Raw genomic sequence first — 23,922 nt, forward strand, 5'->3', positions numbered from 1 at the left:
TCAAGTCATTTTTTTTACCCATAACTAGTCTTCAGAATAAACTCAATTAACATTTCAGCTCAAACACATCTAAAATTGGCAACCAAGAAATTTTAAAAAATAAAAACAAAATCATAAACAAAAACTGGTTCCAAAACTGAATGCTCCCTTATTAACATTCAGCTCAAATACACCCAAAATTGGCAACCAAGAAGACACCTCTTTTTTTTTTTTAATTAAAAAGAAAACCCTGAAACCTCCCTCATTAACACTAAAAGACCCAAAGTTGGCAACCAAAAGTTTAAAAAAAAAAAAGAAATAAAAATTCCAAACTGAAAGCTCATGTACTATCATTGAGCTTAAACACACCCAAACTGCCAATGAGCCTTGGCTCTAATGGCATCTCTCCCCCTCTCCACATCAAAGGTCAAGGGTTCAAACCCTTGTACCTAGGATTGGGGGTTGTCCAATCCACCGACCAAAAAAAAAAAAAAAATAACACACCCAAACTTGAACTAGACTTCGAAATAAACTCCGTATTACATTCAGGTCAAATACGCAAAATTGAATTATCCTACATTCAACACGAAAATTAAAGTTGTATTTGTCGTAAGATGACTAGAGAAGGAAAATATGCAGAACAATTTATTTGCGTTTTGCAATTACTATTTTACATTTCAATCTTGATTATATCATTTTAACAAAGATTTCAATATCAAATAGCCTTACTAATAACAGTACTACAGATAACTCGTGTCTTTCAAAATCCTAGTCCAACAGTGATCAGGCTACCATCCCCCTTATTTTTCTTTAAGAACAAGGTCTCAAAATTCCAATTTGAGAATTTCATTAACATGTGTGGACAAAATTGACATTAGTAATCACAGAATCCAACACACTTGAGACTTGAGGAGTTACATTCTTCTGAAGCATTTGAACTTCATTAGATTAAAATCCTCAAGATCATATACGCCAAAAACATGTCACAAAATAAAAACCTGGCATTATCATATACGGAGCATCTTTAGCCACACGAAATCCTTCCTATACTTTCTATTCATCTTCTTCTTCAGCCACTTTTAGCCACTGCACATAAGATATCGATGCATCTCATCAGGATGGTAAAAAGATAAACAGGTATCATGATTCGTGACCTAGTTTTAAACTCACTTGGATCAAATCTTGAGCCTTGTTAACAAATACTTTATCTGCCTCATCTGCATCTCTCTTCTCATCTTCCCAACTTAAAATAGCATCTTCTTCAATAATATCCTCAGTATACATGTAGAGCAAAATCTGAAAACATTTTATGAATCCATTTCATAACAATATAGTAGGGTCCGAAGAGATAACAAATCTAGCGTGAAAAATATGAATCCATTTCATAACATTGTTAACTCAAGGCTTTAGACAGAATGTACAGTGCATAACTATGTAATATAGTTCAATGCATATTTATGATGAGTATACTGACAGATGAAAACACATCAATAAGGCTAACTCGTGAAAGAGCAGCATACCTTACTGAACAATGGAGCAAACTCCTTAGCAGATTCTAAACAAATTTCTTCGAATTTCAGTATGATCTCAATCTGGAGTTAAATAATAAAAACAAATTAATAGAGGGCAGAACATGAAGAACTGGGAATCAAATTTGGCAGCATGTGCTAAATGGCTGCATTCTTATTGAAACTGACAAAAGCATAACACAATGCATATCCATTAATCACAACAAATGAGCATGAATCACTACACAGATGTTAAAGTAATGAGAGAGACACCTGCTCATCTATGTCTGTCAGATAGGATGTAAGAGCCTTTTTCCATTTTGATAGAACAGCCTTAACATTCTGCATCAAGCCATCTGGGGAAATTCATAAATCAAACAAGTAAACAGTAAGCAACCTTTGAGAATAATACAAAACAGAGTTCTAAAAGTAAAATTAGTCAAGCCAGACATGCACCATCTAGCATTATCCCACTAGGAGGAGTCAACTCTGGATCAACCAATACTGTTGGGCTTGGGTGGTGGGGATTCAATAAAAAGAATATGTTTCTTAATTATTCCACCGAGTAGTTTCTTAGTTCTCCTAAGTCTTTCAATTGCCCTGCCTTACATTTGATTTGCTATTCAAACTGAATAATCCAGTTGATTCATTATATCCCATCATTCTGCAGATTTTGTATCTGGTATCTCTAAGCAGGGCAAGATAACAAGTTTTCCAAGCAAGTTTACATCCTTAAACTAAACTCTGGAAATATTTTGACCTAACAGGAAAGCAACAACTTGCAAAAAAAAAAAAAGAGGAAAAGTCTAAAAGGATCAGGTAGATGTAGAAAGAAGGAAGGAATGCTTACCAAGTGAACTATGGGGAGTGTCTACCGCATACTTCATCATAGCATAAAACACAGCTCCCGCACAATCAGCAGTCAGCTTATTGCATGACAACCTGCCACAGAGAAAGGCAGTGTTTGTATAAGTTGATGCCCATAAAACAATTAATGCATATATTGCAAACATTAGTGGTTAAAAAATAAAATATAAAAATCATAAAGATCCAATTGGTAAAAAGTCCAAATATATTCCATGAAGATATCATGTCCTGTAGACAAAAATAGAGTGCCAATTATTTGACATATATAATATTTAAAATAAGAGCAGTTTACAGTTGTATGGTCAAGCAAAATGCACGCTAGTACTTAGTCCTATCCTTTGATTCCTCCCACAAGATTTAAGACATAAAAACTCCTTGCAATAGCAAAAACATGTCAACCTACTTCATTTCAAAGTTCTCATGCATATCAGCTAATGATCAACTTCGGCCAAGAAAAATACCACAAAACAAATACTTAAATTTGAGAGACCGACAGGTTAAATTATCAAGAGGCTGTAAGAGGAAAGCAGGGGGAAGTAACTTATAAACAAGAGACTAGGCAGAAGGAAACAAAAAAGTCATACAATGAAAGCAAAAGAAACATGCAAAAATAACTCCAAAGCATAGGTCTCCGACAATCTACATTCAACTTTGAACAATATACATAACCACAATTATATGCATACTTCAAAGAGTTAACTTCTAAGATCAAGTGGTCTTCTTGTATGTTTTCATTCACAGCCCTGAGGAATGTCGCTTCAACCTGCAATTAATAAAGTAAATGGAAAACTTTAAAATCTGAATCTACAACCTGCATCTGAAGAAGTTTCAAGTTTGTACCTCTCTCTCAAAGAAATCATCCCTGGAGTCTTCATTATCTTCATCTGAGTCATTAGAATCAGGTATCAGCTCTCCAGAAGGTGGGAGAATACTGCCATCATGAGTTAACTCCAGATCATCTTCCATGGTTTTCATTGCCTCAGAAATTTTATCTGCAGGAATAGGTGCCACTGAATGCCTCCACTCTTCTTCCTGGCTTCCTTCACATTTTTGCCAAATGTAACCAACCCCACCCATACCTAGCTGATCAATAAAAAGAACGTGTAATGAGACAATAAATTCCATGTCCTATAAAACATTATATCAAACAATCTTGGTATCTAAAAAGACTTGCAAACTAATAATAATAATAATAATAATAATAATAATAATTTTATGTGGAAATCTAATATTTTGTAAGTGTATGAAACTAAATGTATACTTTGTTTCTGCCAGATATACAGCAAAAGTTGCTTCATTTCTTCCCACATGCAAACTTATGGAACATTTGAACAAGGAACTCAAATTGTGTGAACTAGGCAAGATAGAAATAATTTACAATAATGTGGCAGCCTGAAATTTTCATTGACTTTCATTTTGTGAGAGATAAGATAATATATAGAAATTTTCACCAGATAGATGGTCCTCAGTACAATTTATATATGACCAGCTTGGAGCATATGATTTATAGGCTCCTGCATAAGTGGGATTGTAGAATATTCCTAGGTATCTTTAATTTGCCTTTTATGATTTGGTTTAATAATCACCTGTTTAGTGTGTAGCATAACATATAGATTTGATATTACTCATACTTAAGTGGTCTTTTATTCACATTACTTCATGTGTATAATTAATCCAGCAGAGAGCTATACTAGCATGCAACTCAGCCACATTGAGTTATTCTATCAAGCATTATTGCATCTGGCACAACAGCAAATAATGTATGAGTCATAAATTGCGAAGCCTTCTGAAACCAACCTCTGAAACAGAGCTAATACGTGCCTCTGGTACTTCAGATGCATCCTCTTCATCCGACTTATCCACTTTGCTTGTGATGACTGTACCAGAAATTGGCAATTGAAAGGTTTAAAATGTGCATTTAACTTATTAAAGCTTTCAGAAAATTGGCAATTGAAAGTTTTACGATGTGCATTTAATTTATGAAAGCACTTCATAATAATAAGAATAGTTAGTTTATTGTTCAATCAAATTATTCTGGAATATTAGCTTCTCGAACCAAGTGTAACAATATGCTTTTAACAATCAATCAGCACTAGTTTGAAAAGATCAATATCTTAGGTACAAATAATTGTTTTCAGAGTTGTTACTGAAGTAATGACAGTATTAAGGCAGACATCATAATCATAATCAGATTGACTGCCAAACAGTGACAGTAGGACCCATGATAAAGCACGTCAAATAAAAGTGTTTTATGAAAAATGAAGCAATACCGCTAGTACTGTCAGCATATTCAAGCTCCTCATCACTGTCTTCCTCAACAGGCTGTTGTAATAGTGATACATATGAATAAGGAGGGACAACAAACTCTGGCCCAACTACAACCTGGAAGCATAAAATTCCTGATCGGATCAGATCTGTATACATAATAAATAAAAGATAAAAAATAAAGTCCTAATCTTTCAATCTTGAAATGAGTGACAGACAAATCACATACTATTGTGTTTGAGCACAACCAGTGTTGAAACATGCCCAAACATATGACAAACATGAAAGACATAATTCAGGCAACTGAAGAAATGGTACAGATACTACAACCATACAAACCTTGAATGACAAAATAACACCAGGTTCCAGAACAGCTCCTGACTTCAAAGTCACCTCATTACAAACAATAGCATGGTTAAGTTTACAGCCATCTTCTATGGTGACATGGTCCCATATGTAGCAACCTTTAATCTGAACGTTTGATCCAATTTTACATCCTTTTCCAATAACGGAATCCGAAATTATAGTGTTATTCCCAATTTTGGTGCCAAATCCTAGAACAGTGAAGGGACCAATAACAGCGGATTGTGATTGTGATATTTCTGAAAACGGAGAAATGAATTCATCAAAATAAATACTAAATAGAGTGCAACAGCAATATTATCAGGTATGCATGAAATTCTTCACCAGCGAACACAGAAACTTTTATTCATACCTGAAGCACGATACATTCCCTGTCGTTCAAGTTTAGTAGCTGTGTTGCCATAATTCATAACATCTGGCACCATTGGATATGTCCATCTATGGATTATATCCCTGCTAACAGTGTCATAGCTCCGGAAATTATCAATCCGTGAAGCATAGTTTGAGTGGATTTCATGCACGAAAATTTTGTACCCCATTATCTGAAAGCAATACACAGTTAATTTTGAAGCAAGGAATGCATCCGTTATAGAATGCAAAAAACAGGAGACTATGTATCCATCAAACATATCAACTTTGAGGGAAGATAAGTGATGGAATTTGGTTGTTCTCTTACAATAAGAAAGAAATTCATGGAGAAAAGCTTTTATCTTTCCACTAAGGACTTAAAGAAAAACTTCATAAATAATAGCACGACTCAATTTAGCACACAGCAGAGAAATTACATCATCAACAAGCAATCCCTTCACAAAATGACGCCGCAGATGTTGGTAATCAAAATTGTCCGTAAACAGGCTAAGGACTTCAGGCGAGCAGATGTCAATGTAACAATCCTGCAGAAAATATATCACTGAGAAATATAACCAAACAAGATAATAATAAATCAAACATCAGTAACAACAGTAGATAATTAATCAATGAATTAATTGAAAGACTCCTTAACTACAGCTAATCCGGTAGCGAAAATTCGTTTCACACACTTCGATAGGCATAATCACCAGTAATCCAATTCCTTCAGAAAGCATGTAATTCACCTGCTTGTCATGGTGCAAGGTGAGGGAAGGGTTATCAGCAAGAAATGACTTGTCAAGATGCATAATCCCTTTGGAAAGGTCAGTCCTCTCCTCATAATACAAAAGCTGCTTGGTATCCGGATTAATGGCCATGAAAAGCTCATCGGTACCAAGCCGAGACTGATGAATAGCGGGGTTAGTTTTTGAGCGTTTGATAACCATTGTCATGACGGCATTACTATCCTTCTTCTTCCTTTCTTTGTGCTCTGCAAGTGCCTGAGTAAGCGACATGTTGCTCACAGTATCACCACTGATGAGGACAAAGTCTCCATGAATCTTACAAAGTATCCAAAAAAAAGTGTCACTGGTCACTACAAGAACAATAACAAATGGATAGCAAGGAAGGGCAAAAATGTAAATAGATACCACGTTACGCTCGTAGATTAGGCGGAGGGCGTCACCGGCGCTGACGGAATTGTGCGATTCAATGGTGGTTACGGAGAAATTAGGCTGAGAGAGCCAACCGGATTTGTCCAAATAGTCGATGACTTGCTTGGAATGGGCGCAGCAGAAAACGAAAACGTCTTCGACGCCGGCAGATTCGAGCCAGGTCAAGGTGTAATTGATCATCGGAACATTGACAAGAGGCAAGAGGACCTTCGGGCATTCGAGGGTGATAGGTCTGAACTTGGTGTTGAAGCTATCAGCTAAGAGGATGGCCTGCAACGGAACACGAACCAGTTCGTCGGAATCCTCTGTGACGGAAACCCTGCCTCCGCCGCCGCTCTTCTTCGGCGCACCCATCCTCTTAAGATTCTTCCGACTAGTTGAGCGAGTGTCCAAGTCTTTGGAGTATGGAGAAAAAGTACTGAATGTGTCACAGACAGACTGAAGGAGTTGGATTGGGCTTTTTTGGACTCACTTTGGATAGGCCCACATAGTTCTCGGAGCCCTTACGGAACATTTTGTTTTCTTTGACCGGAGGACTTTTTGGTCAATGGGAAGTCTACCAAAGTAACTACTCTGTTTATTGCATGAGAATCACATTATCATTGTCAGCTACGTCGCTAGCTATACCCATTTAATTCCATTTATTTTAAGGTTTTAATTATGTTGGTCTTCTCAAACACCAAATAATTAATTTAACATATATAAGGTAGAGGAAATCTCCCCGCCTCATAACTCACGAAACCAATGATGAACGGCGAATATTGTATTCATGATTGAGCTTAACGTGATCGCGGTTGTAGGGTAGCAGAACTCATTACTATTCTGGTTTGTGTGCTCACGCTTGTTTTATTCTGAATTCAACGTTTGTCTTCCATTTTTCTCAGAGCTTTCGTCGCTTGCGTGATTTTCTCTTCTAATGTCATCAAATTCGAACAATTATTATTATCGCTTTCTCCTCATTTTCTTAACTGATTCTTCTATCTTTCCATTTCTCGTTTCGTTTTTCTGTTACAACTTACAACAACCTTTCCAATTGCATTCTCTCTCATTTTTATTAGCTAGTTGTGATGAGCTTGCTTTCTGTAAGGAATCATTGAAAAATTGACCGAAAAAATAAAAAAGAGAGGAAATTAAAGAAACCTTCAAGTGATTCTAACACTGCTACGTTAGCATATGCTTGCTGGAATCGCATTGGTGAGTTTTCCTCCGTTCAAAGTCTCTGCGTTTCGGTGATTATTTGATGATTATGAAACACTAAATCGTGATTCAAAGATTCTAATTATATTGCATTGCATTATTTTCTACATGTTTTTTCGTGTTCATTATTCTGTCAAAATCTTATATGTATGTTTCATGCTCTAATTGCAGAAACTCTATTAGCCTTATTGATAAGATCCAACGGTTTTTGAATATGATGAGCATGGCAGCTCCGATTCCGAGGCATAAATTTGGCTTGTAAATGTGGCGTTGAATTTGGTTCCTAAGCAATAATCTAATTGGTTCTGCGATTATTTATTTCTAGAGAATTTGAGAAAATGGCTATTGATCATATAAGTTCTCTGTTTGCGAAATTGCAAGCATTATCGACTTCAGATCATGGCTCCGTTGTGTCCATGAACATATTTGTGGCACTTCTGTGTGCTTGTATTGTCATTGGACATCTTCTTGAGGAAAATCGCTGGATGAATGAATCCATCACTGCCCTTGTCATAGTAAGTAACCTCACTTTTCGAATGAGTTGCCTGATTCATACCCGCGCCTATTTCCACGTTGTACGGACATACACACTCTCTTCGTTGGATAAGATGTTCATCCTATTTGGGTTATAATTCTGTGCTAATTTAATAATAAAGAAATGTGTATCAAACTATCAATTCAATTTACGGGATAAAATGAGTACCAGAATATTTCTCTTTTTTTCTTTTAACAGCTTGTTTGCCAATGAAGTATTGCATACAGTAATTATGACTCAACTTCCATGTGGATTGGTCTCAGGGAATATGCACCGGCATACTCATTTTGATGCTTAGCGGTGGTAGAAGCTCTCATATTCTTGTTTTCAGCGAAGACCTTTTCTTCATATACCTTCTGCCACCTATCATATTTAATGCCGGGTAACTTTTGTTCTTTTTTTTTTTTTTTCGTTTTAAAATTTTTTTACACCAACTAGAGTATTTGTCCAATGAGCTAAATTAAAAATGTTTGACCCTGTATTTATCAATCAAGATTCGATGACGCATCTCAATATCTCATGATAACTTGAAAGAGGTCTAGTGGCATATTTGATGAACAATTCACATCTTAGTTTTCTAAAAATTTGGTAAAAAATTTCCTTTTGCTCTAAGTGAATGTGTCTTCTTGTCTCTTGGCCACAGTTGGCCAATTTGATATCTTGATTATTATTCATGCTACTAAATAGTTGAAAATTTTTATTCTGCTAATCAAAATTTGGAACATCCGAACATGAAATAGAGATCTGAATCATGAACAACTTATGTTGCACTGTCTCAGGTTTCAGGTGAAAAAGAAGCAGTTTTTTGTTAACTTTATCACCATCATGATGTTTGGTGCTATTGGTACATTGATAAGTTGTGCCATCATAACTTACGGTATGCCTATGGATTTCTTTTGTTCTTCTCTAAGATTTAACATAATGTACTAAATAGTTGGCATCTCTCACATTATTGTAATTTGAGTATTTGACACATGGAGTAGTTCTTTATGGTTTCAAAATAGAAAAACTAGCCAATCACATTAAAGGAAACTGTACTTAATTGGAAATTGTCTAGTTCTTATTGAACTCTTTGAAGCATCGTTTCAGGTGTCGCAAAAACTTTTAAGAAGATCGGAATTCGTTCACTGGAGATTGCGGATTATCTAGGTATTATGGTGTTTGTCTTTTTCAATCTCATATTGTTGGCTACTTGCCATTCTATTTGTGTGGCTCACTATTTTCCAAACATTTCCAGCAATTGGTGCAATATTTTCTGCTACGGATTCTGTGTGCACCTTACAGGTTTGGAACTGTAATATATATATATATATATATCTGTATATTTGCAGCCTTATATGAACTAAGCTGTCAATGCTAAGCATTGAACTTGTTAGTAAATGATGATACAGGTGCTAAATCAGGATGAGACACCTTTATTGTACAGTCTTGTATTTGGAGAGGGTGTTGTAAATGATGCTACATCAGTGGTGCTTTTCAATGCAATCCAAAGTTTTGACATCAACCAAATTAATCCATCAATAGGGTTGCATTTCTTTGGCAACTTCTTGTATCTATTTACCACAAGCACTCTTCTTGGGGTTTTTGTAATTATCTTGCACCCTCTAATTCCCTCTTGTACACATAGCACGCACACACACAGTGCATGTTTATGGCTTTTATCTAATATGTCTCCACATGCAGACTGGTCTACTCAGTGCTTACATTATTAAGAAGCTTTACATTGGCAGGTATCATTTTGAATTGAATTTTTCTAATTTCCAATTCCATATTTTGGGCAATATATGCAATTAAATTAGTTCGTATCAAAATTAAGTAGTACACAACTTAATGATACTCATTGCAGGCACTCAACAAATCGTGAGTTTGCTCTGATGATGCTAATGGCATACCTTTCCTACATGATGGCTGAAGTAAGTTTTAAAGATAACTTTACAGGAGGTCTTTTTTATTTTAAATGTTATTTATGTTTCTGATTCATATATTACATAAATCATTAAAATTGTGCTGCTACATCTACATGTTCTCCAGTTATGCTATCTGAGTGGAATTCTCACTGTGTTCTTTTGTGGGATTACAATGTCTCACTATACTTGGCATAATGTGTCTGAAAGCTCAAGAATCACTACCAAGTATGTCTTCCAAAGAGACTTCGTTAATCAATGCATTTCTTTGTTTTGATGTAGCAACATTATCTAATTCAATGAACATTTAACTAAACTTTTTACAGACATGCTTTTGCTACTTTGTCATTTGTTGCCGAGACTTTTATCTTCCTTTATGTTGGTATGGATGCCTTGGACATTGATAAATGGAGGTTTGCCAGCGACAGGTACGCACTGCAGCACCGCAATTATGTTTTCCAAGTACCGAAACACGTCTCTAGTGCTGCCTTCTTTTTCGAAGATGTAAAAAAAATTTGCTTAGAAATTGTCTCATGATAACAATAACATCTAAAAGATTGTCTGAAAAAGGACCATTTTTTTCTCTCTCTTTTTCTAGACACATTTTTGCCTCTGGTCTCCTTTCTTTTTTGGTCCAAGACCAGTGACCAACACCATTCGATTGTTAAAATGAATGAATGTATCTTATCCACTCTTGTCGAATGTTTTCTCTCAAGACTTCCATTTTTCTTATAATAAAAAAACTTTCATGTGCCACACTTGTTTGCTCTGCAGGCCTGCAACTTCTCTTGCTGTGAGCTCAGTATTGTTGGGTCTAGTACTTGCTGGAAGAGCAGCATTTGTTTTCCTCTTATCATTCATATCCAACATCACTAGGAAGTCATCAAAAGAGGGCATAAGCTTCAGGCAGCAGGTGTGACTCATGTGACAACATTACAGAATCTCTTGAGACCTTTTTTTTTTGTGACAAGTCTTTTCATTATTTCTCTTTTAGGTGATTATTTGGTGGGCTGGTCTTATGAGAGGAGCTGTTTCAATGGCACTTGCTTATAATCAGGTTGGAATTAGGACTTTTTTTTAAATGTGTTGGTTATCACTGTAACAACTAACAAAAGGTCGTTTCAGTTTGATATGTTAAACACTAACACTAGTATTAATGCAGTTCACCTTGTTAGGGCATACCGCAAAGCGAGCGAATGCCATTATGATCACCAGCACCATCACTGTTGTGTTAGTCAGTACAGTGGTAAGACCCTTTGTCTACTATTTCTATTTTCCACCAAAAATTACCAGTGATGATTACGGTTATAATAAAACCATGCATATGTTAAAAAAAAAAAAACTAAAAAAAAATTACTATATAATGACTGCATGCACCTATAATATGTTACTTTGTTAGGAATAACCTCAACTATTTGGGCTACTAGTTCCTATATTAAAGGAAATCTTTCGTAAAATAAAATATATTCAAAGTAAACACTCATATTAATTTCGATAAATTTTAGATAGGATATTTTAAATCTTAATAAATTTTGATTAGTTTAAAAATTTTCCAGACAAATTAATCCCTCTATAAGAAAAATTAATTTATTTGATATTTTTTAGAAATATAATTAATGTATAATAAAATTTGTTAAGAATTTATTTATTTAACACGTATATTAAAAAATTTATTCAACGTGGCAAAAGGACCACTTTATTTTACTAAAATAATTCTAAAAATATTGAGAAAATTTTTTTTGGATGTCAAAGCATCCAATTTAAACATGTCCTTTTATAATTATAAGCTAAAGTTATCCCGAATATAATCAATCTCTTGAATTTTATTAATTGGGTTTATCAACTCTGTAATATTCTAAAGTTATCCTCCCGTATCTTATAAGATTTGTCTAGGGTTTAGTATTTAGATTTATTTAAAAATTTATTCTGAACTTATGGTCATTTTTGAAGTACCTAACGACAACACAGTGGGCTCTCTATTTACAACCTGTTACTTGTTACCTGTTACATCATGACATTTCCGCTAATTAAGGCGGCAACTACTCGTGATTTTTTAATGTCTCTTTTAACAGTTTTTTGCTAGTAAAGCCTAAGTAGTAAGTACTAACAATTATTTGTCACTTGTCAGGTGTTCGGTTTGATGACAAAGCCATTAATAAGGTTTTTGCTGCCTGTGCCCAGCGGCCTTACGCCGAAACGGAAAAACAGCACCGCGAACATAGTAGATTCAGCTTCTCCAAAAGCTATCACAGTACCATTTCTCTCGAATGGCGCAGACTCTGAAGCAAATCTTGAACCCCAAGAAAGTTCTTATGGTCGAACTCCAAGGAGCATTCGTGACTTACTATCCACTCCCACACACTCTGTTCATCGCTTATGGCGCAAATTCGATAACTCATTTATGCGTCCAGTTTTTGGTGGCAGGGGCTTTGTTCCAATCGAACGCGGTACACCAACCGAACGCAACACCCAAAATCAGTGGCATTGATGGCCAATAACCACAGGGGAACACGAATATTGTAAACTATGTAAATGTAAACTTATAATTTTCTTTAAATTCGCGGTCAATCTATTTTATTAGCAGCGCTTTCAGATAGAGACAATAATTCTAACCCTGACGCAACTTGAGGCAATGTATTATGATTATCAGTATTTAAGCAGCGAATACCAGCACATAGCCCATCAGATAACACAGCAGCATAATAGATAATTCAGAAGTACAGACCAGAACGAACCAAAAAACGGAAAGGGGTAAAAGTTTTATTCCACGACTAGAAAAGCTTGGCCGCGCGAAAAAGCATGATAATCCAGGGGCTGAAAGGAGTATCTAGCCTTGCAAACCAATAACCCCTACACAACAAGAGGAATGGCAGAGTCAATATTAGCAGACAACAACACTAGTCTCTTGTATAAAGAAATTGAAACGAGACATCAGATTATAAGAAATAAACAAACTTGACAAAGGGTTTGTTTGGGAATAACACGAAGAAAAGATAACAAGATGTGTCTAAAGGGAAAGGGAAAGGAAAGAGGATAGAAGTATGGGGTTTCACATGCCTTTGCAATTTTAAAACCCCTCATTTTGTTATAGAGAACCTTCCTTTCCCTTTCCCTCACAATAAAAAAGGGAGGAAATTGAAATTAAATCTGTAATTTTGAATGTCAACATAAACATTTACTGTGGTGAAACATGCTTACCGCAAGCTACTCTGCCACCAGCATTTCCAGTGGATTTGCTAAGCTCATGCCCACCTACACAACATAAATAATATCCATAAGTTGTCGGCCACAATACATAGAAAGCATTTGCAAAAAAAAAAAAAAAAAGAAGTGAATCAAAATATTTCATTTATGCATGAAACAACATGAAGGACGGTACTAAATGGATGATCAGTGAAGGAGATACCACCAAATAAGAAATAGATTATTGGTGAATACCTTTCCCAAGATCATCAGGATCAGCATGGACAACAACAGCCCTTCCAACAATGGAGTTTGGTCCACTAAGAGGGATCTGCAAATATTACACAACTAATCAAAAACTGAAACTTGCAAGTCAGGATCCTCTTATGTTTTATGTTTATATCTAAAGCATAATGACAAAAGAGAGAGAAATGGGCACAATTATTCAAATTGAGTCCTACATGTTTTAATAAGAGACCACTTATTTAAAGAGTTAATCACTCTCTTAACATGATCATGTCCAACACAATCACGTTAAACTAGGAGATGAATAGCATACCTGACTGTCGGAAATGGAGAAGCTAACAGTTCCTGAAGCACAATGAAAGAAACCAATTTTAGAACAAAGACCAAACAAGCATGTCAAATGCTAAGGCAAAATAGAGAAATGCATGTAAAGCAAAAGGAACCAACAACTAAACTTGATAAGGAGGGTACTAAAGGAACAAAGTCATACCATCATCTCCAACATTAACATTTCCTAAATCACCAGCATGGCGGTTCTCATCTTCAGGGGCACCATGCTCCTTGTTGTTAGGATTGAAATGCGGTCCTAGAATACAAAAAAGCATAGAAATTAAGCATTTCAATACTATCTCACACGATGAAAGTTTGAATATTATTTCAACCGAAACTACAGGTTTACAATCAGTTCGAACTCATTATAATGGGTAACGGGCATACCCGTTGACAGGCAACCATTTGTGGTGTCTCCAAGGGCATGGACATGGAACCCATGAAGACCAGGCTTAAGGCCAGCAAGATTTCCAGTCACAGTGGTTGGACCTATACAACAATAATTCACAATAATAACAATTCATTTGATTGCAAACTTTTATAGTAAGTACAAGCAAACAGAAACAGAAATATTCCGCTAATTGGAAACTTACCATTTCCTTCCTGAGAGAAGTGAATAGTTCCACTGACACCCTCACTGCTGCTAAGAACTGCCACAGCCTTCACCATTTTTTCAGTTGTGATCTGAAAAATTAATTAATTAATTAAACAAATAAAATAAAAAATAATTCATTTCAGATTTAGAAAAAACTAACAGCTGCCTACAAAAGCTAAATCGATCATCAATAACTAAAGAGACTAACAAATTTACATAGCGATTCTAAAACCTAAAAAATCAAAAATCAAAATCATGAAGTAATATGTTAAATCACTCAAGTTAAATGAAAAAAAAAAAAAAACAGAAGCGACGGAATTCAATTAGTTGATTATCAACTTAAATTAGCTGCCAGTTGAGTTGATCGGTCCATTAATAGCGCACAGAGGCATTCGGATATGATGAATCGAAGAAAAACAGCACAAAAAGCGAGACTCAGCGAGAACAATAAGAAAAACAAAAAACTACCAGAGAGAAGAGAGACGATTGAAGAAATGAATGTCAGTGAGAGAAGAGAAAATGAAAATAGGAGGTATGTTACCTCAGGGAACCCCTTGACTGAGAAGGGAAAGAAGAATCTAGAATAAGGAGATGTGTCTATTTGAAGAGGAATAGCCGAATAGGTGTAGTTTTTTTGTTATATAGTGAGAGTGTAAGACCACGAGCTTCACGGACCAATACACCACCAGCATTTGCTGCCACGTTCACCTACCCAACTGCCACCTCATCTCCATCATTATTATTTCTTAATTTCTATTTAGTTTTCTAAATTTAAATATTTTTTTAATTAATTTAAGTTGGTAGAGTCTAAATTAATTATTTAATTAATTAATTTTTTTTAATTCAAATCCTGCCTCATCTTATCAAGAACAAAATTTTTGTAAAAATAAAAAAAAATGATAAAATAAAAGTTTTTCTTTAAATTAAAAGTGAGACTGAAACTCAAGATTTTTAAGTATGAAAAAATTATATTGTTTAAACTATAGTTCATTTACTTATAAAACAAAAATTAATTTAATAATTTTAAATTAAAATAATAAAATTTGCATATAAAAATTATAGATTCAATAATAATTTATTATTCATTTTATTTTATTAACTTTTTATTTTAGATTTTTTTCTCTGCCAGATTTTTTCCCCTGCCATTCACTGTCTACTCTCGATTAATTTTTTTAGAAATGGAAAAAAATGATGTGTAATCCTAGTTAATTGATGTATTTTTTTATATAAATTTAAAATTTTTTATAGTATATAAATTAGAGTGTTAGATTTTCATAGTGTATAAATTAGAGGATTCGATTTATATTTTGTAGTGAGCTAAATTTTTTTTCGATTTCAAACAAATTAAAAGATTCGATTTGTATGCTAAAACTTTTTTTATTCGTAAAATACAAATCTGATCCTCTAATTTATATTTTTAAAAAGAATAAAAATAAAAAATTATAAATTTAACCTTCAGATTTATAGTATAAAAAAAATTAAAAACTACAAATATGACCTTAGATCTGTGGCATCCACACAAAACAAAAACACAATAACTTTTCACATTATTTAAAAATACCGTCAAAGTCCAACACAAAAGAATAAAAGTCCTCTCGACCTCTACTCTACACAACAACTCTACCCTATGTTCATGTGAAAAATCGCTTGAGAAACAAAATTTCACATACTCTAGATTGGGGTTCCGTATTTTTCTTTTTTAATCCTCCTCAAAACTTAAGAGTTCTTTATTTGGGCATACAAATAATGTAACTTGCCAAGAACTATCTTTTTAATGTCTAGAAAAAACTAGCCAGTAATAAATTTAGATTTTTTTTGTTTCCAAATTAGATTTATTCTAAAGTATTATGTGTACTTCTAAAATTCTTACGGATTATCAATAATGTATTGATACATACACAATTTAGAAAAACAGAAAATTAAACTATAATCTATAAATAATTTAGTACTTTTTACACTCTCACAACAAATTCATGACATTGGCTTATAAATATAATAATCGTTCACTTAAAATACAGCCTATCATACTTCTTTGGGAATTTGTGTGAAAGGAATAATTTGGTGAAGAATCTATTTCAATTCAATTCAATTCAATTGTATATATCAAAAGTCAGCACGACTGGGTGTTTTGGTATTCTCATCTTCTAGCTCTTCCAGCAACTCTCTGCGTGATTCATCCCACAGCTGAATTTCAATACCCAACTTCTTGATCTCAGCAAGTCCACGCTCAACTGCACAAAGGGATAATGTACTACAAAATCTTATTCCAAAAGGCAGCCTTAATATTTGCTAAGAGGTTAATCAGCATTGTTTCTCTACTTGCTTGTAAAGTGGTAAATCCGAGTCTATTATATTCCCAAGTCATGCAACCACTAGAGTTGGAAGATTTATAATAGTGTGTTTCTCTCAATCTTCAAAGCAGAAGACAGTAGCATACCAACCACTGAAATGGACAATGAAACGTACACGCGATACGACAAGGACACAGAAACAAGTAATTAAGGTTGGACTGTACCGTCAACCGCATCTTGTGAGCTAGGTGTCTTAGAAGTATGGTTGATCCAGAAATGCAAACGATCGTCTGCTATGTCTGCTTCAATTTCATGCGTTTTTGCTCTCCTCCAAATATATGTAAGCCAGGCCTTAACAAACATAATGAAGGAGAAGAAACGAATATAATCAAATGAAGCTGATATTGAGACAACTTATCAAGAAAATTCCAAGTTAAATCTAAAATCCATCATAATAAAAAGATGTGTAAAGATTTCACTGGGTTTTCCTTCTTGAAGTACCTGCTTAAAAGACACATCTTCGGCCTCTTCCTGGGTCAATTCTGAATGCCAAAATAAACAAATAAATAAAAATCTTTAAGGTCATATAGAAAGTATAGAACATAGATGTTAACTTTCAAGTGTTTTATAGACATCTGCATGCAAGTTGTGACTTGTGAGAATGATTCTCAAGGTTGACAAAGTATGACATTGAAAACTTACCAAATGCGTCACATTGCCCTTCAATTGGCAGTTTCAAATCGTCTGCATAAAAAAAGGAGTCAGACGTATAATATAGAAATTTTTTAGAAAAAGAACATTTGAATAACCTCAATAATAGGACATTTAGTGCGTGCTTTATAGAATTTTACACCTGTAAAACCTGCTTTCAGTGAATTTGGTCGCCTATGTTGAGCCATTGCAACTGCCAATGCTTCTTCAACCTTCAAACCATTCAAAGAATAAGCAAGTCAAAAAGTTTTCTATGGTAACTAGTAATTGCCATTGAATAAGTTCATACTAATTTGGAGCAAATTTTTAGAGGCTCTCCTTTCACTGCATATTGCATAGACAAACCATTAAACTAAACTCAAAGAAGGGCATGCCTGAACAGTTTTAAATTAAAGATATAAAAGACACCTTTAGTGAAGCTAATTCCCGTAACCCTTGCTCAACAAAAAGCATGCTCTCAATATTTCCCTCCCCTGTAAGGTCCTTCAAGTCGCGTTTATTTTCCTCCTCATCTACACTGCGACCTATGTGTAGCAGAAAAGAAAAGAAACAATTGAGAGTAGTCAATCAATGCAACTAATTGTCGAGAGTTGAATAAGGCAAATGAGAAAAGTTAGAAATAAAAATCCTAAGTAATGTCACCACCTCCTCCTGGTAGTTTCGCTTTCTTTCCCGCAGCTAATACAACTTCAAAAGGATTAGGTGCGAAGATAGACCAATAGTTGTATTTTGCTTCAGCAATATCAGCGTGAATACCTGAAATATATTTCAGAGCCATCAATTGCAACAAAATGGAAGTTTCTTCTAATACAAAGTAATACTTTCTAAATCTTTTATGAAACAGGAAGATGAAATTGGCAAATTGCATTGCATTTTATATAAAAAATATTCAAGGACCCATGTATTGGTTTCTATTTTGCTTTCCTTTTTTAGAATTAAATATTGAGATTAGCTTAACATATTTTTATTGATTGGTCAACAATTAACTAAATACATGTATTAATAACGATGGAGTTTAGGCTTAGAAAGTCAAAACGAATTGCAAAATGACTTTACCATAGTGAACGCATAAACCCCAATATCGTGCCAGCCAACACCTCTTTAAAGTAACCTCTTCCTACACGAAACAAAGCAGAAAATTCACTCAACTAAGAAAAAGGTTATAAATAAAGTTAAAAATTTGTAATAAATGAACCAAACCATTTCTTCTGCCGTAAGTATCATTCGTTGAGTCACAAGCCGGAGCTTCTCCAATGCAGCCACCACCTCCTCGTTTTCAACCTAGTGCAAAAGAATAAAAGAAATTCCAATTAAATTTCATACGCACGAGATGTTACCTTTTATAACCTATTAGAATTTGCAAAAAAGAATTTGAAACAAAACCATAAAACGTACAAGGTAAAGTGCTGGATACCTCAGCATCTGCCCTCTGCGCTGCAGCTTCCAAACTTCCACGACCCTTAGAAGCAATTCTCAGAGCAGCCTGAAAATGGAAACGATATGATTTTCGTCGTTCAATTTGCTAATCACATGCATGTTCTTTCCTTTTAAGAACACATTTGCGTTTCATGAGTTCCCTTGGCCATGTGATGAGGCTACAATTAACTACTGTTTAATTAAACAGACCGTTTCATGATGGAAGGGAAAAAATTGGCAGATATAATATGATTTAACTCTCTTTTTTTTAATTATTTATATATCGGATTGCCATCAGTGATAGGATAAGGGTAACTACTTGTAATAAAACCTATCCTAGCAGAAGGACTTAAACATGTATGCAGAAAAAAAAGATCAAGAGAAATGGAAAGAAGAGGAACCTCTCTTTGCTGCATTGCTGCTTCCTTCCTGAACAAATAAAATGAACATTTTTCAGAATGCAAAATTTGTTGTTGAGTTGTTTATATAAAATGAAAAGAAGACGAACCTACTCGCTAAAATTTACGATGTCATATAAGGTACCAAGATTCCTTTAGTGGAGTTGTTTATCTTCTTGTGTATGAAAAAAATTTTGTGAAAAACATTGTAAAACTAGAAAATGAACATAGGAGAACACCAAATAAAAACAAGTTCTTAATTTATTGGCTAATGATTTCATAACTAATTAAAGTCACAATATTTTGAGATTACTAATTATTTGTTCCAACCTCCAGTTTATGCCAAACGACCAAACCACACCGAGTGTGTTAGCTGCATGCATGTGACAGAGTTTTTTTTTTTATTTTTTTTTATCATCATACCATCTGGATTCTGGTTTCAAACTCTCAAGTCTCAATGCTAAACTTGCCTGTTTAAAAGGCGAGCCTCCAAAGTTGTACCTTCTGCAAGATTAGCAAAAGCAAGCTACAAAAAGGTATGTGAAAGTCAGAAGTAGTCAAATGTCAACATATCCCATCGTCTGATTTTTAATTGATGTAGTATTTTATTTAGGAATGTAAAGTGAATTAGGTGAATTGATTTTACTTACATCATATCTTATGTTAATTTATTTTTTATGGTAATTGTTAGGCTAATTAAAAAGTAGTGTCTAACTTGTTAAAAAATGTTAAAAATTAATGTTTAATTTAAAAAGTATAAAAATAAATTATTTTTAAATATTTAAAATTTATTACAAAAAATAAGTTCAACAAAATTTAGACACCAAGTAATAAATACCATAGAAGTCATCATCTATTATTTACCATTAAAAATATTTTTTTATTTTGTTAAAAAATTGCTAATATTTGCACAATTTATCAGCTAATTAATGTACATCTTTAATTTCAACTCTTGAGTATATCATTTAATTTTCCAACTGAAAGTACCTGTTGCTCTAGTTGCCTAATCCTGGATTCAGCTTCCTCCCACTTCTCCTCTGTAAGCCGAAGCTGTGGAAACACATATCAAATGTTGTGCCCAAAACCGGTGTTTATATATAAGAAACAAAATTAGTCAATCCGTTGGGTTTTACCTTTTCATGCAAACTCTCGTTTTCTTCTTGTAGTATATCAAGCTACATTGAAATTTACATCTCATCAGTAGATTGCAGAAAAGAAGCAACAGCCATGCACTCATGCAACTCCACCGCTCCACGGCAGTTGAAGAATATGAAATGCACGCAGGAGCAGCAGATCAGAATTAAAAGATGATAGAAGATAGGAATAAATAGAAATTGAAGTGAAACAAAGTAACAAACAACTAACAAAATAGGTCATCCATAGGTATGAGTATAGTAACTAGACATGGACCAGACAGTACAATACCTCATCCTCAAGCTCCGTAGGAGGACGCTGATTGGTAGGTTCTGATCTTACTTTCATGCTCCCCAAATCGAATGACATTCTACATGTTCATCAGAAACATGCAGCAGAAACTTGAAGGTAAATTTTCAATAATGATACTTGCCAAAACTATAGATATCACATCTTTAACCATTAATGCCATAAATTTGAAAACGAAGTAACTAACTGTAATAATGCAATAAAAAACTTCACACAGAAATTTTGTTACACTTTTTTATTTGTGTGAATAATTTTTTTAAGGAAAAGTATAGGTGAACAATGAAAATATTAAACAATGTAAACAATAAATATATCGGATGTTCATTTTACTAGTGTATGGATGGTTATTTTAATATTAAAATTTAGAGGATTAATTTGGAGGTGTAGTGTGTTTTTATTTGATTGGTGGTTGTTCATATTGTTCAACAAAGTCATTGTCCCCCTAGCATTCCCCTTTTTTTAATACACTAAAAATTAAGCAAAACCAAAATTGCATTGCATCAATAAAGTCATCCCACAAAAACATATTATCATGTTAATTAACGTGTTAAGCATAATCATGCTAAAGTCCCAGAACTTATTAGTCTCACAATATGAATTTAATCATTGAACATGTGATGTCTATAAATTGAATCTAAAAGTTTTGAATCTCAAACTCAACCCATAGTTTAGGTAGCGGTTGTTTTGAAATACTGGAATGGAAAATGAGAGACTGGGACTTGGTATTGTGTTTGTTAATAAAGAGATTAGTACTAGATTTCAGTTTCTGTCTCCAAAATTTTAGTATTTCAATACTTTCAAAACGTAAGGACAATGTAGACTAAAATTTTTGAAAATAAAAACTAAAATTTTAGTAATATTTTATACCTACAATATTTTCATTTTAATTAATTAATTCTAATTTTATCTTTTATGTAAATTAAATTAAAACTTCATTTTTATTTCAGTGTCTATCTTTCACTTTATACGTAGCATGCATTTCGAATACAATACTAAAAACCATTAGCTTGTTGGCCTGAGTGTAAGGGAATACCTTCTGTCTTTCTTAAAATCTAAGGTAGTTGTATCCAAGGGAGGAATATTTGCAAAAGAATCACGCCTGAGTGTGATGGGTACACTAGACGGCACCATAACCACCTTATTGACCGGAGTTGGACGGATCGCCGATGCACGAGCAGACGGAGGCTGATCGCCAGTGGTGCTACTGGGAAGTGGCGGCTGAGGTGTCCGATTAATCATCATAGACCGAGCAGTAGGCGACTGATCCGGTCCTCTGTTCGACATCATTGAACGAGCAGAAGTTGGCTGCTCTGCCGCCACACTATTCAGCGACGTCGATGGTCGCACCGGTTGCTGGTCAACAGCAGCAACAGCATTATTTGCAGAAGTTACCAGCGTTCTACCACTCGATATGCTTCTCAAAGATTGCGGTCGTTCTTGAACGGTACGAACTGACTAATATAGAAAAACAAAATTAAAAAAAAATCATAAAATCTTTTCAAATATTAAGCATAATTTCAAATCATTGAACACAACAAAGGGGGGAAAATTTACCGCCGGTGACTGTGGTCTTGCAGATGGAGTCTGTTCTTGAGCTGGCCGAACTAGCTAATAGAATTTACAGAAGAAACAAATAAATTTAATTAACAATCAATTATCAAATGATAAATCCAACTCTAACAATTCAAATATCGCAGGATTGAGATTATATTACCAATGGTGAACGCGATCTTGAGGATGAAGGTTGCTCTGGAATAGCTGGAACTCTCTTATAGAAGCAGCAACAACAATAACATGGAATTGGAAGCAGATTCAGAAGGCAAAGTAACTATGAATGAATATGTATATGGATAGATATATGGTTACCATTGGAGAGTGAGGTCGAGCAGGTCTTGCAGCTCCGAGGCCAATGCCGACACTGAGCGTGGAATAGTCGAGAGAAACTTCCTCTTCGTCTTCGTCGTCGACGTCTACCGTTGAATGCGACATCACCTGTGCCAATCTCTGAGCGGCCGCTTTGGTGGCGGCGATGTTCTGCACTCTCCGGGGGTTCGCCATGACGGAGCCCGTGGAACCAGCGCGTGCGTGGAGGTTCTGCGGCGTACCCGACGACGGTGACGTCGGCGTCGTCGGCGTTGAACTCTGCTGCCTCTCGTAAGATCTCCGCCGATCCATCTTCAAAATTGAAAAGAAAGATAAAAGTGAGTGAGTGAGTGATCACATTGTTATGGAACGGCAAGGATTGTAAACATTTGGTGAAACTTGCCTGAGAAACTTTATGGTTCAGAAAGATTAGAAGTTATTAGGAGGTGAATAGAACAAAGAGAGAATTGGCATTGGCAACTGAATTCATGGATCTCTAAGGCCTAGTGGTTGCTAGCGTGACGTGGATTCTCCCCCGAACCCTTCCATTTTGTAACTGTCTCCGAACTTCATGTCAATTATACGACCATTATTGCCTTATATATCATTTTTTCGAGTGTTAATACCACCAAGATTTCTGGAAATATCAGTGTAAAATAATGTCAAGATCTTAGAACAAAGGTACGGAAAATATGGGTAAAGAAAAATATTGTTTAGTTATTTAATATACCAGGCCCACTAGAATAAAGATGTCAAAAATATTTTTTTTAAGATATGTTTTAATAATTAAAATTTAAAAATATATAATCAATTAAATTGTGTCATTTTTATTAAAATTAGACAAGATAAATTAGTTTAGTCAAAAAACTAATTAAATAAAAAATAATTACAATATTCTTATTATAAAAAATAACTAAAATATTACTGTTATATATATATTAATTTTAAAAAATTTAAATCCTAACACTATGATGACAAAGAATAAAAATGCTAAAATTTTGGATTCTCAAAATTAATATATATAATAGGAGTATTTTAGTCATTTTTTATAATAAGAATATTGTAATCATTCTTTATAAAAAATAATATTAATTTAGACTAATTCAAAATTTAATTCACTATTTTTTAGTTAAATTAATTTGTCTGGCTTAATTTTAACAAAAATAACATTTTTTAATCGATTATATGTGTTAAATTTTAATCATTAAAAAATATCTTTTAAAAAAACGTTTTAAACGTTTTTATTTAAGTAACTCCCTTAGTTATATATATACGTTGATATCACTGTTTCTACTTTCTAATGCT

The 23,922-nt window shown here is 34.2% G+C and overlaps 4 protein-coding genes across 5 annotated transcripts; 1 reads left to right on the forward strand and 3 right to left on the reverse strand.

Moving 5' to 3' along the window:
• Positions 1–674: 674 nt before the first annotated feature.
• LOC130935849 (uncharacterized) lies at positions 675–6,908 on the reverse strand. The gene is made up of 14 exons (XM_057865754.1): positions 6,482–6,908; positions 6,077–6,391; positions 5,768–5,875; positions 5,335–5,524; positions 4,959–5,221; positions 4,625–4,736; positions 4,152–4,231; positions 3,195–3,437; positions 3,041–3,117; positions 2,338–2,429; positions 1,761–1,843; positions 1,500–1,571; positions 1,150–1,275; positions 675–1,065 (listed from the first exon to the last, which is right to left on the reverse strand). The coding sequence occupies exons 1-14, from the start codon at positions 6,857–6,859 to the stop codon at positions 1,033–1,035; spliced, it is 2,172 nt and encodes a 723-aa protein (XP_057721737.1). The 5' UTR covers positions 6,860–6,908; the 3' UTR covers positions 675–1,032.
• A 293-nt stretch (positions 6,909–7,201) lies between these two features.
• On the forward strand, positions 7,202–12,665 carry LOC130935079 (sodium/hydrogen exchanger 1). The gene is made up of 16 exons (XM_057864641.1): positions 7,202–7,330; positions 7,564–7,699; positions 7,874–8,217; positions 8,501–8,619; positions 9,017–9,114; positions 9,327–9,386; positions 9,475–9,521; positions 9,629–9,823; positions 9,921–9,967; positions 10,084–10,150; positions 10,269–10,369; positions 10,468–10,569; positions 10,916–11,054; positions 11,136–11,198; positions 11,304–11,387; positions 12,270–12,665. The coding sequence occupies exons 3-16, from the start codon at positions 8,041–8,043 to the stop codon at positions 12,627–12,629; spliced, it is 1,659 nt and encodes a 552-aa protein (XP_057720624.1). The 5' UTR covers positions 7,202–7,330; positions 7,564–7,699; positions 7,874–8,040; the 3' UTR covers positions 12,630–12,665.
• A 91-nt stretch (positions 12,666–12,756) lies between these two features.
• On the reverse strand, positions 12,757–15,139 carry LOC130935077 (superoxide dismutase [Cu-Zn]). Of its 2 annotated transcripts, none has more exons than XM_057864639.1 (8): positions 15,037–15,139; positions 14,494–14,584; positions 14,288–14,389; positions 14,061–14,156; positions 13,884–13,915; positions 13,580–13,655; positions 13,340–13,393; positions 12,757–12,991 (listed from the first exon to the last, which is right to left on the reverse strand). In XM_057864639.1, exons 2-8 carry the CDS (start codon positions 14,567–14,569, stop codon positions 12,969–12,971), a joined length of 459 nt encoding a protein of 152 aa, XP_057720622.1. In that variant the 5' UTR covers positions 14,570–14,584; positions 15,037–15,139; the 3' UTR covers positions 12,757–12,968. The 2 variants fall into 2 exon arrangements, with proteins under 2 accessions (XP_057720622.1, XP_057720623.1); XM_057864640.1 differs by having other exon boundaries at positions 14,964–15,099.
• A 1,459-nt stretch (positions 15,140–16,598) lies between these two features.
• LOC130933519 (coiled-coil domain-containing protein SCD2-like) lies at positions 16,599–22,929 on the reverse strand. Its single transcript, XM_057863150.1, has 19 exons — positions 22,621–22,929; positions 22,469–22,522; positions 22,309–22,362; positions 21,788–22,209; positions 20,737–20,815; positions 20,445–20,486; positions 20,299–20,361; positions 19,778–19,837; positions 19,315–19,338; positions 18,912–18,980; positions 18,698–18,778; positions 18,554–18,614; positions 18,143–18,253; positions 17,906–18,009; positions 17,667–17,709; positions 17,489–17,557; positions 17,288–17,328; positions 17,011–17,137; positions 16,599–16,726 (listed from the first exon to the last, which is right to left on the reverse strand). The coding sequence occupies exons 1-19, from the start codon at positions 22,927–22,929 to the stop codon at positions 16,599–16,601; spliced, it is 1,941 nt and encodes a 646-aa protein (XP_057719133.1).
• Between the last annotated feature and the right edge of the window lie 993 nt (positions 22,930–23,922).

The sequence above is a fragment of the Arachis stenosperma genome, chromosome 6 (assembly GCF_014773155.1).
Source record: "Arachis stenosperma cultivar V10309 chromosome 6, arast.V10309.gnm1.PFL2, whole genome shotgun sequence".
In the NCBI taxonomy this organism is placed as follows: Eukaryota; Viridiplantae; Streptophyta; class Magnoliopsida; order Fabales; family Fabaceae; genus Arachis; species Arachis stenosperma.

Excerpts from the sequence above, each read along its gene's own strand:
- LOC130935079 (XM_057864641.1), top strand. The coding sequence starts at position 8,041 with ATGGCTATTGATCATATAAGTTCTCTGTTTGCGAAATTGCAAGCATTA. Across the intron at positions 10,151-10,268 it reads TTTCCTACATGATGGCTGAA|TTATGCTATCTGAGTGGAAT; the intron begins GTAAGTTTTAAA and ends CATGTTCTCCAG. Across the intron at positions 10,570-10,915 it reads TGGAGGTTTGCCAGCGACAG|GCCTGCAACTTCTCTTGCTG; the intron begins GTACGCACTGCA and ends TTTGCTCTGCAG.
- LOC130935849 (XM_057865754.1), bottom strand. The coding sequence starts at position 6,859 with ATGGGTGCGCCGAAGAAGAGCGGCGGCGGAGGCAGGGTTTCCGTCACA. Across the intron at positions 4,232-4,624 it reads ATATGCTGACAGTACTAGCG|TCATCACAAGCAAAGTGGAT; the intron begins GTATTGCTTCAT and ends TTTCTGGTACAG. Across the intron at positions 2,430-3,040 it reads TTAGAAGTTAACTCTTTGAA|GTTGTCATGCAATAAGCTGA; the intron begins GTATGCATATAA and ends TCTCTGTGGCAG.
- LOC130933519 (XM_057863150.1), bottom strand. The coding sequence starts at position 22,929 with ATGGATCGGCGGAGATCTTACGAGAGGCAGCAGAGTTCAACGCCGACG. Across the intron at positions 22,523-22,620 it reads CTCGACCTCACTCTCCAATG|AGAGTTCCAGCTATTCCAGA; the intron begins GTAACCATATAT and ends TGCTTCTATAAG. Across the intron at positions 20,816-21,787 it reads GATTTTAAGAAAGACAGAAG|AATGTCATTCGATTTGGGGA; the intron begins GTATTCCCTTAC and ends ATGAACATGTAG.
- LOC130935077 (XM_057864639.1), bottom strand. The coding sequence starts at position 14,569 with ATGGTGAAGGCTGTGGCAGTTCTTAGCAGCAGTGAGGGTGTCAGTGGA. Across the intron at positions 13,394-13,579 it reads TCCTGATGATCTTGGGAAAG|GTGGGCATGAGCTTAGCAAA; the intron begins GTATTCACCAAT and ends TATGTTGTGTAG. Across the intron at positions 12,992-13,339 it reads TGGTGGCAGAGTAGCTTGCG|GGGTTATTGGTTTGCAAGGC; the intron begins GTAAGCATGTTT and ends CTTGTTGTGTAG.